The sequence below is a fragment of the Labeo rohita genome, chromosome 8 (assembly GCF_022985175.1).
Source record: "Labeo rohita strain BAU-BD-2019 chromosome 8, IGBB_LRoh.1.0, whole genome shotgun sequence".
NCBI classification, from domain to species: Eukaryota; Metazoa; Chordata; class Actinopteri; order Cypriniformes; family Cyprinidae; genus Labeo; species Labeo rohita.
In genome coordinates, this window is record NC_066876.1 from 8,699,456 (window position 1) to 8,714,650 (window position 15,195).

The following is a 15,195-nucleotide window of genomic DNA, read 5'->3' on the forward strand; positions in this document are numbered from 1 at the left end:
AATGAATCTTTTTTCAATATATTTTAAAATTAAATTTATTCCTGTGATCAAAGCTGAAGTTCAGCATCATTACAGCAGTCTCCTTCAGAAATCATTCTAATATGCTGATTTGCTGCTTGAGAAACATTTATATTATTATGAAGAAAACAGTTGTGCTGCTTCATATTTTTGTAAAAAAACAAAAAAAAAAAAAAAAAAACAAAAAAAAAAAAAAAAGAACAGTATTTATTTAGTCTTTTGTAATATTATTGTATGAACTGTCACTTTTGATCAGTTTAATACACCCTTGCTGAGTAAGTGATGTTATTTTTTTAAAACAATCTTACTCAGTGAACTTTTGAATGGTAATGTATATTATATATTGTATAGTAGTTATTATAGAGGTAACTGCCTGTGGCTATGATTTACATCTTTTCATCTTGACACATCTGTATAGTTTCACATTCTTGGTCCATTTCTGCTTGCCATCTGAATTGATTAAAAAAACCTCAAACTTTATGGCTCAAGTTCATGTAACTGCAACCTATATCATGTCAGTTGCAGTTTGTTTCAAAACTTGATGAATTCAGCACCAGTTCAGAAATGTCTCACGGTCTGCATTCATTAAAGTGAAATATTTCTTTATTTTTCAGCCTCCAGTTTCATTCTTGGTCCTCAGAGGAGAAGAGTGTACAGAGTCACAGACTGTCCCGACCCCTCTCTCAGGTAGAGCCACTCTTTTATTTTTATATATAAAAAATAACCAGAGAGTATGGTTTGATAGGGGTTCTTTTGTGGTGATGTATGACCTATTGAAATACAAGTCAGGGCAGCACATTCTAAAGAGCCCGTTCTTGTTTTAAATAGCAAGTAGCCTTTACACAAATGAGATCTGGAGCGCTGATTGCCAGACGTCTTTTGTTGTGAAAACCAGAGGGGGCTCTACTTGTCCCGAATTCAATCAGTCACGAAAAAGACAATGACATCATGTCTTAACTGAATGCAGTGTGACAAAATATAAACATTTTTGTCTGAACCAGCCGTGACACAACAAGTAACATCCAATAGAACATTGTAGGGCTGTGCAATATATCGAAATTATCAAATTATTGCAATATGCATATCGCAGTAGCTTGCAATATTTGGGGCCATGAACAAAAGACAAAGAGAAAATCACTCCGTGCTCTTGCCTAAATAACTTTTGTAGCTTAAATAAGAACCAGTGCATATTAAATTCATAGAGTGAAGACTAAGCAGATTTTTTTTTTTTTTTTTTTTTATTACACTAATGTTAAAAATACATTTTTATGTAATGCTAGAGTAGAACACTACCATTCAGTTTCAGAAGTTGTTGTAGGGGTGCTTTCTTCTCACAAAAAGTGAAACATTTATGCTAGTTATATTAGAATCAGAAACAGAATGAGCTTTATTCTCTCCCAGTGTGTCAAAAGAATGCAAATGCCAGTGAACTTTAAGTTACGCGCTAAAGTGAACGAGCTCCCGCCATGATGCGCTTTCATAACCGTGCACTGAAACACGGGCAAGGACAGAATTTACTATAGATTTCTAAGTTAACCATTATAAATATTTATGGCATATTTGTGCTATATTTTCATCTACATCATTAAGTGATTCCATAAATCGCTTGCGTGTTTCCGGAACCATAAAAATTGAATTGTGCCTATTGTTAAACAAATATGATGGAAAAAGCACTGCTGCATTATTATAACATCAGTATTAAAAAAAAGAAAGAAAGAAATGTCTAAAAGCAATATGACCGTCTTAAATAACTCATTGCATTTGAGAATTAAACTGATATGCAGCGCATTCAGCATGTAATAAATGTTAATATCCCAGCGCATCCCAAGAATGAATTTATACCAACTGAAGCCTGTTCTCTGACACATACTATGATATTAATCAGATAACTTCATAGTTCTTTCGATATACCCTAACTGTCTTGAGCCAGAATACACAGAGTTCAGGCAGAGCAAGGCAAGACGAGCGTTTGAGATTAAAAAGTATATAAATTGTCTTTTTTTTAATGAAAATAATCAATCGTTTCGCTAGATAAGACCCTTCTTGATTGTTTGAATTCGCATTTAAACTGCATTTTGAAAGTTCAAAATCGGGGCACCATATCAGTCCTTTATATGGAGAAAAATGCAGAAATGTTCCTCAAAAAACAATTTCTTTATGACTGAAGAAAGAAAGACATTAACATCTTGGATGCCAAGGGTGTGAGTACATTATCTGTAAATTGTTGTTCTGGAAGTGGACTTCTCCTTTAAAGTTGCAAAAGTGATTTAGTCAAGAGCAGGGAGTGATTTTCTCTCTTTCAATGACAGACAGCAGGAATATTAGACTGCTGTCACTTTAAGAGCAGCTCAGATCCAATATACTGTTACACATGTGTTTTCTTTCACAGCTGTTCGCTTTCACTTAAGACCTAAATTACCGTGTTTATGAGGATACTTCCACAAATGGGAATTTTGGCACATACAAGTGTGTGTATTTAACCCCACAGGCCTATAAAGTGGTAAAAATAACTGTTGAATACTCCCGTGCTCTATGAACACTGTCTTCGTGTGCGTGCGAAATGCAAAATGAGTTCTCTTTTGCTCCTGATTGCATTTTAACGGCTTTAAGTCAGTTGCTTTCAAACAGCAATGGTTAAAAAAACCAACAAGCAAATACCAACAAGTTTTCATAGCCACATAGCACAGCAAAGTCACTTAAACGTGTAACCACAAGAGAGACGATAGTTCAAAATCTGTTGACAAATATCTACCGGTTTATCGTGTCTACTGGTATATCACTCACCCTTAATCAGTTAAAAAGCAATTGCTAATTGAAAGAAACCAAGTTGATAAAAGGATTGAATCCAAGATTTGGTGACGATATAGCATAAGGAGACATTTACAAGCAATTTTTAAAATGCCAGTCATAAATTATAAACGTATATGACTTCTTAAAGTTTATTTTTAAGCTTGCGGTCAGTTTTTATATTTAATGTGAATAAGTACAGGTTGTCAAAACTGAGCAAGTGAAGTTGGAGCGATGAGGTCTGGTAAATCTCAATGTTGCTGGGATCTGCAGCGGAACATTGATGTTAGTTCTGCCTAATGCATCTGAGGAGTTACCATGTGTGTTCATGTTCATAGTACATGCTACATTGAGTCTTCTCACGGTCGAGGATTGCATTGCTGTGCTCCTGATATGTGGCTCACAAATCCCTTTAGTCTCTGCCTATATATGACTTCATGGGAAAAGCAGGTCTTCAGTGGCACAAATTAACTGCGATGCCTCTTTGCAACGAGCTCCATGATCACGCTCTCAGGAAACGAGATTATGATTTCCATCCGTAAATACCCTTCGCAATAAAAGGGTTAGCATTTCCAATATTTTCATAGCGGGCGGTGAGTACATAAACTTTGAAAAGGTCACCTCGCCATGCTGACGCTCATGAGAGCACAACCTGGAAGTGGTTAATTTAAAACATCATTGAAACAGTGTGGTTGACCTTTCTTGTAGCTTCTTTTAACCTCAGGCTTATTAGCATCTTTGGAAGCACACTCCCTGAGATCTTCATTATTGTACGAGTTATGCACTTATTAGTGCTGTTGTCTGCACCTTGGGGGATAAAAAAAAAAAAAAAACGAGAGCACGGGTAATAATCTGAAGGGAAAGCGCACCAGAGCCTGTCCCAAAAGCTAAAATTGAGCAAAGGAAGTTGTGGGAAAGTTATTGCGAGATATGTCTGCTATTTAGTAACAGGCTCAGTCCCACAGAAGTTTCTTCAAGGCAGATGTCAGAGCAGGAAAAAACAGGCAGGACCTTTGATGGCTGAAGACATTCCAGTCATTTTATCAGTGCTGTGGATGTTAAATAAACACACATTCATGACACCGCTTATTAAACTCAATAACATCCCAATTCCCCCGTCAGAAACGCTCGGTCTTTTTAAAGACGACTGTTTGAATGCTTCTCAACGAAGCTCATGGGAGGTCTGGGAGAAGTCAGCATGAAGATAGTGACACTGAGCACTGGCCTTTGTCAACCAAAAAATCTTAATATAGATGTATGCTGTGAAAATGTCCATGCAAATCTAGGTGGGAGAAAGAATGAGAGGAAATGGTCATCTAAAAATTATAATTCTGTAATGCGTTTGTGCCCATGTAGTTCAGAAGGGCAGATTATCTCGTTTAGACTTCTATAGCCCTGGAGACATTTAATCTATGTCAGTTTTCATCTGGATGCAAGTTGCTGTCAGATATTAGAGGGACATTCAGCAGATGTTTGCAATATTTGTGCTTTAGAAAGTATGTGAATCTGCTTTTCTTAAGATGTTTTTACACACAACACTTGAAATGAATCACATGTATGTGCATTTTAAAGTATCACATCTTAATTAGCAAAAAAGTTTTTATGATCACTTGAGGTGGTTTTTGACTGCAAAAAAGGTTTAATGCAAATAATTGGAGATGGAAACACCTTTGTGAATAAATGCCTCAATCTGCATCTAAAAAGTCACGTGACTGCGCTATGACATGGCATAACCTGACTAACCAGCAGACTTACCTCGTTGCACAGCAGCTGAAGTGTTATGGTCATTCTTAAATACCCGAGAAAAATCTGTCGTCAAAGTATTTCTGTATAACTGCCTGTCATAACTTTTTTTTTTTTTTTGCCTGCATTTCCAAACAGCAGGTGTGTACCTTCTATATATGAAAATTATTGTATTCAGTGGCTTCTCCTACTTATGTTTTATGCGATATTCCAATTTTGTACATACTTTAAATTTGCAACTAGGATGGAAACCCTGCTAATAAAACTAAAATTGTAAAATGCCTTTCGTATGTATTTCATAATAAGTGTACCGGTTGTCTTGCAATGTTTGTTTTTTGTCTTGTTTCTTGTAATTTTTTTGTTTTTTTTTTGTCTTTTAATTCTTTTGTTTGTGTTGTTTGCTTTTTGTCTTTTGTTTTTTCTTTTGTTTTGTTTGTGCTGTTTGTTTTTTGTTTTTTTTTTTTTTTTTTTTTTTTTTTTGCTTTTTGTCTTATTTTTTTGTAATGTTTCTTTTTTTTCTGCTCTTGTGTTGTTTTTTTGACTTATGTTGTTTTTGTCTCATTTTTTGTCTTTTTTTTGTAATGTTTCGTTAGTTTATATTGTTGTATTTTTGTCTTGTGGTGTTTGTTTATTTGTCTTGCTTTATTTTGTTTAATAATGTTTTTTTTTTTTGTTTTGTTTTTTTCTGATGGTGTAGTGTTTTTTAGCTTTTTTTTTTTTTTTTTTTTTTGTCTTGTGGTGTTTGTTTTTGGCTTGTATTTTGTCATTTTATTTGTCCTGTTTGCTTTTTGTCTTGTCTTTTTTGTAATGTTTTTTTTTTTTTTTTCTGATCTTGTGTAGTTTTTTGATTTGTGGTGTTTTTATTTTCGTCTTGTTTTTTGTCTTATTTATTTTGTGGTCATGTTTTATTTGTTGTTTCCTTTTTGTCTTTCGTCTTTTTTAAATATTTTTTGTAATGTGTTTTGTTCTGATGTTGTCGTGTTTTTGGCTTGTGGTGTTCATTGTTTTGTCTTGTTTTTTCTTTAATTTTTTGGCTTGTGTTGTTTTTTTTTTCTTGTGTTTGTTATGTGTCTTTTTTTGTCTTGTTTGTTGTTTGCTTTTTGTCTTGTCTTTTTTGTCCCTTTTTGTTTTCATAATGTCTTGTTTTTTGTGTTTTTTCTTATTTCACATTTGTTTCTGTCTTCTATGTTGCTTTTGTTTCTAATGTTTTTGTTTTTTGTAGTCTTTGTGTGTTGTTTTGTTTTTGTTTTGTAAAAAGTTTTGTGTGCAAAACATTGATTTGGAAACAAAAGGCAGTTTTTTGCCTTTTTCTGTGTAATATTGTTTTTTTTTTTTTTTTGTTGTTGTTCTTTGTTCTAACTCTATATTAGAGTTCAGACTACATTAGATGACAAAATAATTGTGTTATGATTTTTGTTGGCCCAATTGTGCAACCCTAATCATACATTCTCTCACAGACATCACATCAGTGCACACATGCATTCAAGGAGAGTGTGGTGTAGACGGAGCCTTAACCATCATGTTCAAGACACCCTCCTTGCATGCCACTTTGAAAGTATGAAATATCTCAGCCATTATTTTGACCCACAGACATCCAGCTTTGGGCCTCCCAATATATCTCAGCCAGCCATCCAGTTAACCCTGTTAATTTACTGCTGACACCAATCCAGCCCAAATTAGGGTCGTCACCTTCTGTTCTCAGTCTGTCTATGCACAATCAAAACATTTTTCTCATACTTCATTCTTTCACAGGCTCTCTCATAACATCTATGTTACGGGCTTCAGCTGCATCTGTTTTTTAGATTGTTTCGCTAGAGTGTACGGTTTTAGTGCAGGGATGAAAGGCTGGAGTTAGCCGTGCCAAACAATGGATTAGATATATAAGGGAAAGTTCTGGATTAAATGATGCTGAAAGGCAGGAACAAGGAAGCAGCCAATGAGGTGTAGCAATAGGGTTGATTTGCTGCCACATCTGTGGTCAGAAACACTGGACGCGCAAACATGCACATAAACAGTCGGCTTGCTCTTTACTGTCAGTGGCCTCCGAGTCTTTTATGTTCGTCTGTCATGAGGGTCTGTTATGGGGGACTCTGGTGTAATTGTGGTGTTTGTTAGATCCCAGAAGGCACTTTGGTGCCAGAGAGGGTTAGGATCTTTGCCTCACATATTTCTACTGGAATTTTAAGATCCGTTCAAGCTCTCTCCTCGTTTTTCATCCTCAAACTGGAATCTCTTCAGTCTTGCTTCTTCCTCTTTTCTTCTTCAGGGAACTATTGCCGCCTTTTACTCTTACCTGTCTCCAGCACTTAACATAGAGAGTCTTGGCATGATGTCTTGTTAAGGATGTGCTTGTGTATGAGTGGTGCCCTTTCCGGCAGCTTCCACCCATTATTTTGGAACTGTGTGGCATGATTGCTGAAATGTTTGCTCCTTTTTGTGTGGTTTGGCTATAGAGATTAATGGAAAGTTCAAAAATGAGCTTGCTTTTTCTGTACTTACAAGTACTTACAAAAGTTCCCAGAATTCCTCAGGTGTTGTTTGGATGGACAACACTTTAAAACTATAGCTTGACAAGCTACAGTGTCTCATGGATGTACTACCTTTCTGGGCCTTGAACATGTCAGTTCCGTTGCTGTCTATGCAAGGTCAGAAAACTCTTGAATTTCATCAAAAAAATCGTAATTTTGTTCTGAAGATGAACAAAGGTCTTACGGGTTTGGAATGACATGAGGGTGAGAAATTAATGATAAAATTTTCATTTTCAGTTCAACTATTGCTTTAAGTGGCTGCATTAAAGTACATTTAAATGACTGCAACCAACAAATTTACATTAAATGCAATTAAACATTAAAAATAATTTTGATAATTCATAAATAGATAAACAGCTATATTTGAGGGAACAGAGACTAAGCTCAATTGTTTTTTTTTTTTTTTTCTCACCTGTATCACTTTCTACAGTGGGATTTAAAGATGTGAGGATGAGCAAATGACTGATTTTTATGTTTTTTAAATATTACTTTAAATGATTCATTTTAATTATTTCAGTGTCTTGTTCAAAAGTGGATGCAACTTCATGCTAACATTATTGCACTTTTCAGTTTTTTTTATTTAATTTGTTTACACACAATTAGAGTTAATTATTGGGTTGCATTTATGTAGTCGCTAATAAAAATTCCTAAAAGCACTAAAAGAATGCTAACTGAACCAATAACGAGCTGAAATTATGAAGTTTAGGGATGCACAATTTTTTTTTTTTTTTTTGAAAGTAAAAAAAAGAAAATGGCTAGATTTACAATATTAAACAAAAACGTATAAATGCACCATATCAGGTTATAAGAAGGGTCTATTAGAAATGTTTAATTTCTGTATCGTGAAATAATAAATAGTTTTTAGCAGCGGCTAGTTGCACTAAGTGAAAATAGCGATAGATGCTTTTTACTTTGTGCAAATAGCAGTGAATTCTATTTACACTAAGTGCAAATAGCAGTAGATTATATTTACACTATGTAAAAATGGCAGTATTTTTTTTTGCAATAATATTAGTTAGTTGCTATTTATACTACTTAGTGCAAGTGGCAGATATTTCAACCTGATCTCATGACGAAAAACGTACCTGTGGGAACCTTTCCGCAAGACGCAAAATACATACCGCCATGTACGTTTTGTGATACTTTCGATGTGAAATGTCCACTGAGTGGTGCTAAAGAGTGTTTGTTTTTTTCCCCCGGAACAGATGATATGGTACATTGTATGTGACGTTGGTTTTGTATGCGTCACCGCAGTTCTGACTTGGAATGTACGTTGAGTGGCACTATAACCCTAATGCTCCATGACTTTTTCAAATAACGTACAAAACGAACAAAAGCGAATGTGATGTAAAAATGCAATTGCAAGCATGCCTTTTTTAGCTTGTTTTTTGATCTCTCATCTTTCAGCTCTTTCATCATAAGTCATGTTTTTCACAGGATTCGTACCCAAGGATTCCACATCCTAAGTCCAATTCCGTGCTGGCTGAGCTACTGAGCAAGCTTTTTACATCCGGAAAGTGAAACACATGGAGCTGTAATCACAACTGTGTACAAAAATGATTACAAATGCTTGCCGTTTTACCACCTCTAGTGTTTATTTCTGTTGAAAACTGCAGTGATACTTATTGATACTTACTGGTATGTATTTCGCGTCTTGTGGAAAAAGTTCACACAGGTACATTTTCGTCATGAGATCAGATAAAGATACTTGCACCTCAGTATTGTAGCACATTATAAAACAGTATGCAATAACAACGTATTGAGTGTAAATGATCGTTTTTATTAAAATTCATATACCTACCCCTATACCTTCATATACCTACCCCCAACCCTAACCAATAAACACCCGTGAGGCACTTTATTTTCTTTTTTTTTTTTTTTTTTGACTATTTTCCTCATTCAATTAAAAGTAAATGCTGATACTTGATTTGAAAAGGGGCAAGAGTGAGTTTGGCGAAAGGCAGATTCAAACTCATGTCAGTGGCATCAAAATGTCACACGCTTTACCACATACGCCACAAGAGCAGGCATCTTTTATTATGTTGACTAGCCCTACCACATGTTCGTGGGTGGGGTTAGTGTAAATAGCCTTTGCCAACAATTTCAATGCAACAATTTCTCTATTTCAGCTATTTTTTTTAATATAGATCACCTTTGCCACCATCTAATTTTTACAAAAGTTAATTTTTAAAACATTCATATCAACACTGTTGAATGTAATCTTTGGCAAATTACAGTGAATATGAAAATGAATAGTTTAATACTGTGCATTTATGAATTCACTTTTTTAGTTGCTCCTCAACACTGTCTGTCACGTTCATACTTGTATATACACACATCTATACACCCGTTGTGCCTGGCGCAGGGGGTCTTTTTCCTCTAATGGTCCTCTGTGATCTTTGTAAACTGTGGTTCAGGTAGAGGTACAGTCTCCAGAGAGTGAGCTAAGAGGGGAAAAGATAGCAGGAATATCCATTAGTCCCGCTTCAGGGGGTGTAGGGTATCCTGGGAAAAGTGGCGTGTACAATAAGGGCTCTGATGCGGAGCGTTCGGGGTGTGTGGTGTTGGTTTTCTCGCCCTTCTGAGGCACAGGCCCGTCCTTGTACGGCTGAGCCTGGCGGAGATGGGCTGAGGAGGGCTTATTCATCCCGCCCGCTGTCTCTCGTGTTCACTCTCTCTCTCTTTTGCTTTTCCACACTGCTCGGTTTGGTCAGACCCTCCACTCCTCCACTCCTCCCTCCTCGCGTCCTGGCGTCCGTTCAGGCACAGAGACGGCCATTGTACCAGTCTCCTCTCCTCCTCTTTTCCCTCTCTGTTGCTCTCTTTCACTCTTCATCTTCTCCATCGTTCTGTAAGAGGGTGATAGACGATGAGAAAGTGACATGAGAGTGACACATAGAAGATGTTTTGTAAGGATTCAGGAAGTCTAATGATGTTTCTGGTGAAAGACTGCACAAAGTGCTTTTGAATCCACTTCCTGTGCTAGGCGAAAAATATTTTCCAGGAGCTTGAACATAATGACTACAGCACTCTTAGGCCTGTTTTGTATATTTGTTTTGGCATACATATTGCCAGGTTACAGTTTTCACACTGCTCACATGAGCAGAGCGGCGCTGTGTTGCTGGAATTGGAGTTTTTGCAAAATAAGCTTTTATGAAATGTTTTACAACTACCCAATGCAAGCAACAGCCACACAAACAGCTGTTTCTTTTCAGTAAACCTGACTGAATCCATATAAGCAGTTCATATAATCCACAATGTGGATTATCATTTGAATGTAAATGTCTTCTTGCAAATTAGATTTTACAATTATAGAGTTTGTAAGAGTTCTCAGTGGCCAACTCCCATATGCAACCAATAATCTGTTAGTCATATGGGTTTTCGAAAAAAAGGTTACTAGGTAACGTATTAGCATAATCCCTGCCTGCCCCCAAAATACGAACACTCTGACCTGCCCACAAACACTTCCGCTAGTGTTTACATCATGTTGAGAAGACGTTGTGTTCAGTAAACCCACAGCAATAAAATTGTAACCTTTTGTTGTGCTTGTCGTTTTACTGAGGACTGTTTCTCTAATCTTGTCTTTTATCTTCTTTGGCTTCTAATTTTCACTCTTTGAACCAAAATGCATCTCTTAACCACAACCTGTAAATACGATTGATACGTTATGTGTACATCTTCATGTAGCACTCGGCTAACATATGTTTTGTATGTCATTATTTTAAGAACGGATTGGAGCACTATATTATTGTTTTTTGTAGGTGCATGCTCAGGGTTGCCAGGTTTTCACAACAAAAACCTACCTAAGTGCTACTTAAAACTAGTCCAGTCACGTTTCAAGGGGGGGCCCCCATTAAATCCTGGGTGTAAAAAACACGCTTTTTGTAGGGTTTTCCTGGTAAATTCGCATTCCAGTGGCTAAATATGACGTTACTGGGGTTGTTTCAACCCACAACATGAAAAACAACCACGGACTTGGCAACACCGATGGTAGTGCTCGCTAACTTGAAGTACTCCTCTCTGTGCCGATCACAACAGGCTTGGCCAGCTGACCAATCAGAGCAGAGTAGGCTTATGGAAGGGAGGGGTTTAAAGACCTTACGCACAAAACTGATTCGAACGAACTGTTTCGAAATCATTGACAAATGACTCTATGTATAAATGTGTATTCTGAGAAAATTACAATGTTTTCTGACCTTAGATGTGTTTCAACCTGTTGTAGGGGACTCCAACACAATATTAGGACACTTTAAAAAAAACATACGACCTGCTCTTTAAAAAATTTAATGGGTCTTCCAAGCTTTATAATGGCAGTGAATGGGTGTTGAGATTTTGAAGTGCAATAAAATGCATCCATCCATCATAAAAAGTGCTCCACACAGATCCGGGGGGTTAATAAAGGCCTTCTGAAGCGAATCGATGTGTTTATGTGAGAAAAATATTCATACTCGCTTTAGTAGGCCTTTATTAACCCCCCGGAGCTTTTATTTCACTTTATTGGAATTCAAAATCTCTACAGCCATTCACTGCCATTATAAATCTTGGAAGAGCCAGAGCATTTTCTTTTTTTATACATATATAATTCCGATTCTGTTCATCTGAAAGATGATAAATCATGGGGTAGCTTTCATTTTTGGGTGAACTATCCCTTTAAGGATATCAAGTTTACTTAGAATAGAGGCAATTCCATGAACCTTGTAAACATTGGCACATCTAGGGACTAGTTTTTTAAGTCACGTTTTATCGTATTCGTGTAAAATATAACTCATGCGATCAATAAACTGGTTTCCTGGTATGTTGAGGACATTCTATCATCTTTCCTCAACCTGCCACTTTTCCTCATTCTCCCTGAGGGCTGTCATTTGGGAATATTTATGTTTACCACACACACCTTGAAGAGGAGAACAGTGGGAGGAGAGCTGTGCGTTCAGTCCATTAGGATATGCCCATGTCGATCGTGCTGCTCTTGGGAGAAAGATGTGCAGCCAAACCTAAGAGTGGCTTTGGCAACAGATCACTCCCTCCACCATTGCTATTAGTGCCCGATTGCCCAGCTGGGTTGCCTGTGACGACCGTTTTGTGGTTGCTGAGGGCTGCCGAGGGTTGCCATAGTGGCAGGCCTCATCCTGTGAAAGGGCTTAAGGGTTCAGATATAAATAAGCAATCCAGCAAGCTGTTTTACCCAAGTACCTGTGCACGAACAGTGGCAAAGGTGGTCGGAAACTGCTTTCTAAGCTGCACACTAATTTAATGTGGTTAAAAATGGATATAGTCATATTCAGAGCTACAATATGAGCTATTTTATATAGTATAAGGCATCTTTTTTCACTATAAAGAGCCTTTGGTGGATTCATGGATGTTAAAGGTTCTTCATGGGACCATAGATGCCAATAAAGCTTATTTGATAAAATACTGTGAGCATGGAAATGTTTACTTTCATATGACACTCATTTTCTCATTTGTTTTCACTTAGTGTGGTTCAGTGGCAGAATACTGGCATGCTCATTTTCTTTTTATCTCTTCTTCCTCTCTTAATGAGTTGAGCTGGGTGGAGCAGCCTTGTTCTTATAAATGTGGGCTCCCCTCTATTTAGTGCTTGGTGATGGCAGACCATCCGCCGTGTTTGCGTGTGCATGCGTGTTTGTGCATGCTGGTGTTCATTCACTCGGGGGTGTGGCTCACTGGAGCACTCGCTTGCGGTCTCTGCCTCAGAACACAAATAAAGGCTTGGCCCGCAGCGGACGGTCGATCGGTTACTGTTCCAGCGTCAAAACAAGTCTCTTTCCCGTCAGCTTCCTCTCTTTCTTAGACTGTTCTTCGAGGAAGATTTAAGAAGATCTGCTCTTCCAGAGCACAGACTAAAATCATTTTTGGCTTGGTTTGTCTTTGTCCCTCCCGCCTCTTTTCATTTTTCTCACTTCCCCAGACGGTCCAGAGGGACAAAGTGCTATTTCAAGTTGGATTTAAAAACATGGGCGCTTTGTGTTGAACTTGGCATTAAAAGTATGTTAGACACAATTAGTCTGCTGTTGATAAACATAGAGGTTTATCTCCATATTGGTCCATGGCAGTTGATCTTGAAAGACCCAAACCTGCCAGGGTTTAAGGGGCAGCTTTGCCTGTGCGGAGATGAGGCCTGTTGATTTTTAGTACCATTTTACTGAATAGACCTGAATGGAGTGGCAGCATATAATAAGATGCCAAGGTAATTAAAAATTTTCTTCTTGCTCTGTCACGTCAGACTCCAAATATTGTTCAGCTTCACACAAAATGAATGCAACATGGTACTTTCATGAACGTGCAGTGAAGACTGACACAGAAGAGAAGAAATTGTTTAATAAAGTCATTATTTTTGTTTTCTCTGCACACTTTTTTTTTTTTTTTTTTTTTTTTTTAATCCGTACGAAGTCAATGTGGTCTAGAGTTGTTTGATCCCCAACATTCTTCAAAATATGTTCTTTTTGTGAGAAAACTTCAGGCCTTAACTTCAGCCACTTTTTGTTGCTGTGTATCATTTATAAAACCAAAAGTTTATTTCTTATGATGGCTTACATACAGTCTGCACTACATAATTTTTGGGCATAAGAACAGTCCAAAATGTTGGCAAATACCTTCTGTGTCCACACAAACAACACTTGGTCTACTAGGTAGTGTGCATATCCAACACATCCATCTACACTCATGGTCAATAAAGAGAATGTGAAAGTCTTGTGCACTGAACTACATTAGAAAAAAAATGGCTTTGAAATGGTTTTCTCTCAGAAATTGTACATTTCACAAATAATTGTAAAGAAATGGCAAATAACACATTGAATTAAGGCCATTACATCTTTTTATCTTACAATTATGACTTTTTTCTTGCAGTTTCAAGTTTGCATCTCACAATTCTTTTTTTTTTTCTCAGAATTGTGAGATAATTGAGTTATAAACTCACAGTTCTGACTTTTTCTTAGAACTGCATGACATAAACTTACAATTGCGAATTATAAAGTCATTCTTGTGTGATATAAACTTGCATTTTCGAGAAATAAAGTCCGAATTGTGAGATATAGTCACAATTTACTTTTCTTCATAGAATTGAGAGATAATTGCGAATTGTAAAGTCACATTTGCAAGATGTAAACTTGCAATTCTGAGAACATGTCTTTTTTCCCCTTCAGAATTGGACTTTATAACTCGCAGTTCTGAGAGAAAAATGTGAGTTGTGGGAAAAAGGTCAGAATTCCGAGGTATAAACTCAAAAAAAAGTCAGAATTGCAAGAGAAAAGGTAAGAGATGAGCTCGGAATTACAAAAAAATAAAAAATTGTGAGGAAAAAGGTCAAAATTGTGAGATATGAACTTGGAATAGCAAAAAAAGTTGTAATTGCAAGAGAAAAGTTCAGAATTCCAAAATATGAGCTCGGATTTGCGAAAAAAAAAAATCTGAATTCCAAGAAAAAAGTCGGAATTGCAAAAAAAATAAAGTTCAAAATTTTGAGATATGAACTCAGATTTGTGAGGGGGGGGAAGTCAGAATTCCGAATTCCGAGATACGAACTCAGATTTGCGAGGTAAAAAAGTCAAAATTGCGAGGGGGGAAAAAAGTCAGAATTACAAAATATGAACTCGGATTTACGGGAAAAAAAAGCCAGAATTGCAAGAAAGTCGAAATTGCAAAAAAAAAAAAAAGAAAGAAAAAAAATTTCAAGATGAACTCGAATTTGTGAGAAAAAAAGTCAGAATTGTGAGGAAAAAGGTCAGAATTCAGAGATATAAACTCGGATTTGCAAGATAAAAAGTCAGAATTCTGAGAAAAAACTTCAGAATTTCAAAAGATGAACTCGGATTTGTGAGAAAAAAGGTCAGAATTCCAAGCTATAAACACTGAATTGCGAGACATAGGGTCAGAATTGAGAGAAAAAAGGCCAGAATACCGAGATATGAACTTGGAATTGCGAGAAAAGTCAGAATTACGAGATATAAACTTGGAATTGTGAGGACAAAAGGTCAGAATTATATTTCTGACTTTTTTTTCCTCAGTGGGGTGTGGTGTTGTTTGTTCATTGTTTGTGAGCATAAGCAGTTGTCTTAAGAAGAAGTGACCTTCCTGAACAGACCATCTTCAGTCAGAATGACGA

The 15,195-nt window shown here is 36.7% G+C and overlaps 1 protein-coding gene across 2 annotated transcripts in view; it reads left to right on the top strand.

Annotated features, from left to right (window-relative positions):
* Positions 1-15,195, top strand: part of pdlim2 (PDZ and LIM domain 2 (mystique)) — an 82,592-nt gene that overhangs the window by 42,223 nt on the left and 25,174 nt on the right. For both annotated transcript variants that reach the window (XM_051117013.1, XM_051117014.1), the window contains exon 6: positions 633-705. In XM_051117013.1, coding sequence (XP_050972970.1) covers positions 633-705 — 73 coding nt within the window. The remainder of the gene's footprint in view (positions 1-632; positions 706-15,195) is intronic.